Here is a 3,198-nt window from a genome sequence, read left to right on the forward strand (position 1 = left end):
GGTTTTTAATCCAGTTTTACATATAAAACCGGTTTTAAATCCATTTTTTTAAATCCAATCTAAAATCCAGTTTTTTTTATAAAATCCAGTTTTAAAACCAGATTTTTTAACCAAAAATTCAGTTTTAAAACCAATTTTTGAAAATCTAGTTTTAAAACCAGTTTCTTTAAACAAAAATCCAATTTTAAAACTAGTTTTTAAAAATTAAATTTTCAAACCAGATATTTTAACAAAAAATCCACTTTTAAAACCCGTTTTTAGAAATTTAATTTTCAAACCATAATTTTTTTAAAAGTAAAATTAATACTAAAGTCATTTTAAAGTGTATAGGTTCATTACAACTAGAATTTGGTTCTTTATAAATCTATTGACAATAGCTAATTTATATAACATTTAATCATTCTCAAGACATCAAAAGAATACCACTAAAAAATCTCTCTAAAACAACAACCAAAAAGTATCAAAAGATGCCAAGTTGCCAACAAAATCATCAAACAACCACAACCTTTGAGGAAAATATATCTGCAAATAACAAATATACCTTTGTCATTTTAAAACAAATCTTTGAATGAAAGTATTAAACCAAATGAGAATATTAAGCATACCTTGTCATCATCAAGATTATCAATTGATGCCGCCATAGAACAAGCACCATCATTAGAGGAAAATATATCTGCCAAGGGAATCAAATTAATTATCAAGTCTATATTCAACAACTTTTAATTGGTAACTAATACCTAAATTCTAAAATAGAAAGATAACAAAAACAAAAATAAAATAAAATGAGAAGAAATATGAAACAATTTTTATACCTTGATCAACTTGTTGAAGAACTTCACCATCATCATCTAAAGCAGAGAAAAGATCTTCCTTAAGCCAATCTCCTGTGCAGACTAAGGCTTCTACCATTCTAGGTGTTAAGGAACTGCGGTATGGATCGAGGACTCTTCCTCCAGTACTAAATGCAGACTCTGAAGCTACCGTAGAAACAGGTATAGCCAATACCTCACGAGCCATATTTCCAAGAATTGGAAATCGGGTTGGGTTGACCTTCCACCAGTTTAGTATATCGAACTTATGGGAGTATGGCTCACATTCTTCTTGTAAATATCTATCAAGTTCAGATCTTGTATTTGTTCTGCGACCGGTTGCTTGCAGAAAAAAGCCCATGCCATGAAGATCGGTATTAATGTTGTTGGCTTGAACATCTTGCGTATCAGCTTCACTTGCTTCCTCAGAACTTTGGTATTGCTGATAAAGTAACTTTATGCACTTGGACAACTTTGACTTCAATTCGCCTCTTTTTTCTTCTCCAAAGAAGTAATCTAAGAAATAATTGACATACTCAATCTTTTGCATTGGATTAAGTACGATAGCAATCAATAACAACATATTCACCGAATCAGGATTGCCCCAATACTTTTTATACTTAACCCTCATCCTTTCTGCCATTGACATAGTACTAAAATCAACAGAATCACAAGAATGATGAATAAATCGTCCAATTGCAAATACTTCCTTCATATACATATCACTGGTAACATATAAGGTACCAGAAACACGTATAGTGGCATCACTGAACACTCGCAAAAATGGTACAATGGACTCAGCATACTCCCAGTCTGAATCAGAAGGAACACCTCTCCCTTTTCCTCCATTCATCTCTCCTATATTGGTATTATCTTTCAAAGCAAGCAACTCAAATGCTTTGCGATGCTTCAAAGCTACCTCTAACATTTGATAGGTAGAGTTCCACCTAGTCTCAACATCCATGCAAGGCAAGCCTTTATATTGGATTTTTTCTAGTTCAACACACTTTTGAAACCTACTAGCTCTAGATGGAGAAGATCTAACATACTTTACTGTACTACGAATCCTCAAGACCGATTCATCAATCTCTTTCAACCCCTCTTTTACAATTAAGTTTATAATATGTGCACAACACCTCATATGAATAAATTCACCATTCAAAATAATGCTATTCCAAGAATTCAATCGCTGCTTCAGATATTTAATTGCAACATCATTAGACGAGGCATTATCAACTGTCACACTAAAGACCTGATTCAAATTCCAATTATTTAAACAAGATTCAATTGTTGCTCCTATAACCTCTCCTGAATGACTTGTTACTTGACAAAAATTAAGTATTTTTTTATGTAATTTCCAATCCAAATCAACAAAGTGTGCTGTCAAACTCATATAAGTAAAATTTTGAATTGAAGTCCAAGTGTCAGTGGTTAGACATACTCTACCACAATTTGCCAAAAGAAAATCTTGCAACTTCATCTTCTCTTCAGCATAAAGAGCTCCAATGTCACGTGCTAATGTAGTCTGTGAAGGAACTTTGAATCTTGCTTGTAGGGCATGCACAAATTTTTGGAATTTCGGGCTTTCAACGAAGCGAAATGGTAGCTCTTCCCCAATAAACATTTCCACAAGTGCCCTTCGAGCCTCCTCTTGGTCAAATTTGGAAGCACTGGGTGAATTTAAAATACCACGCTCATCTATAGTCGGTGTGGTCGTTGTTTTTCTTCTTTTGTTTGAATCATTATTAGGATTTTGCTTGCATCTTCTCAAATGACCACCCATTGAGCTGGTTCCATTCCGATATTGTATTAAGCTACCACAATATTTGCATTTAGCCTTCTTCTCAGTAGCATTCTCCATATCAAAATGATCCCAGACAGCTGATCGATTCTTACGAACACCTGACGGTGGAGAAGATGGTTGAGTGTTAGCAGACATCCCTGCTGCTTCAATATTACTGTTTTTAATCATCTTGCTCTGTATATAAAGCAAGGTGTACATAACTCAAAATTTGGTGCCAAACATGTTAAAATTAACACAAACTAATCCAAAGAAACAGCAGCCAATAAAACTTCAGCATGATTCATAAACTAATGCATGTTCATATATCTCGTAAGCCAATTAAACATAGGTTCAGAACTTCCCTAAACAACAATAACATGAAATAAAACTAAGATTCATATAAAAACCAATAAATAATAAAACCAACCATCCGTTTTTACTATTTTAGGAAGTTCATCCAAATGTGAATCAAGAATTATACATTCTACCAAGTGTTGAAAGCTTTTAAGATTGTTCTTAAGCTTTTTCTGTTCTGAGTATGCATTGAACAATTATCAGACAACATGGTCCAACCATTTAACACTTTTTTTAAGCTGAAACTTTATC

The 3,198-nt window shown here is 33.2% G+C and overlaps 1 protein-coding gene across 1 annotated transcript; it reads right to left on the bottom strand.

Annotated features, from left to right (window-relative positions):
- On the bottom strand, positions 284–2,691 carry LOC110266036 (zinc finger BED domain-containing protein RICESLEEPER 2-like). Its single transcript, XM_021109751.1, has 3 exons — positions 813–2,691; positions 606–673; positions 284–522 (listed from the first exon to the last, which is right to left on the bottom strand). Exons 1-3 carry the CDS (start codon positions 2,668–2,670, stop codon positions 439–441), a joined length of 2,010 nt encoding a protein of 669 aa, XP_020965410.1. The 5' UTR covers positions 2,671–2,691; the 3' UTR covers positions 284–438.

This window comes from Arachis ipaensis, chromosome B08 (assembly GCF_000816755.2).
Source record: "Arachis ipaensis cultivar K30076 chromosome B08, Araip1.1, whole genome shotgun sequence".
Taxonomy (NCBI): domain Eukaryota; kingdom Viridiplantae; phylum Streptophyta; class Magnoliopsida; order Fabales; family Fabaceae; genus Arachis; species Arachis ipaensis.

Bases quoted from the DNA above. Each gene is read 5' to 3' on its own strand.
- LOC110266036 (XM_021109751.1), bottom strand. From the start codon at position 2,670: ATGGAGAATGCTACTGAGAAGAAGGCTAAATGCAAATATTGTGGTAGC. The intron at 674-812 runs GTATAAAAATTG...TTCCCTTGGCAG, and splicing joins TCTTCAACAAGTTGATCAAG to ATATATTTTCCTCTAATGAT. The intron at 523-605 runs GTATGCTTAATA...TGTTATTTGCAG, and splicing joins ATAATCTTGATGATGACAAG to ATATATTTTCCTCAAAGGTT.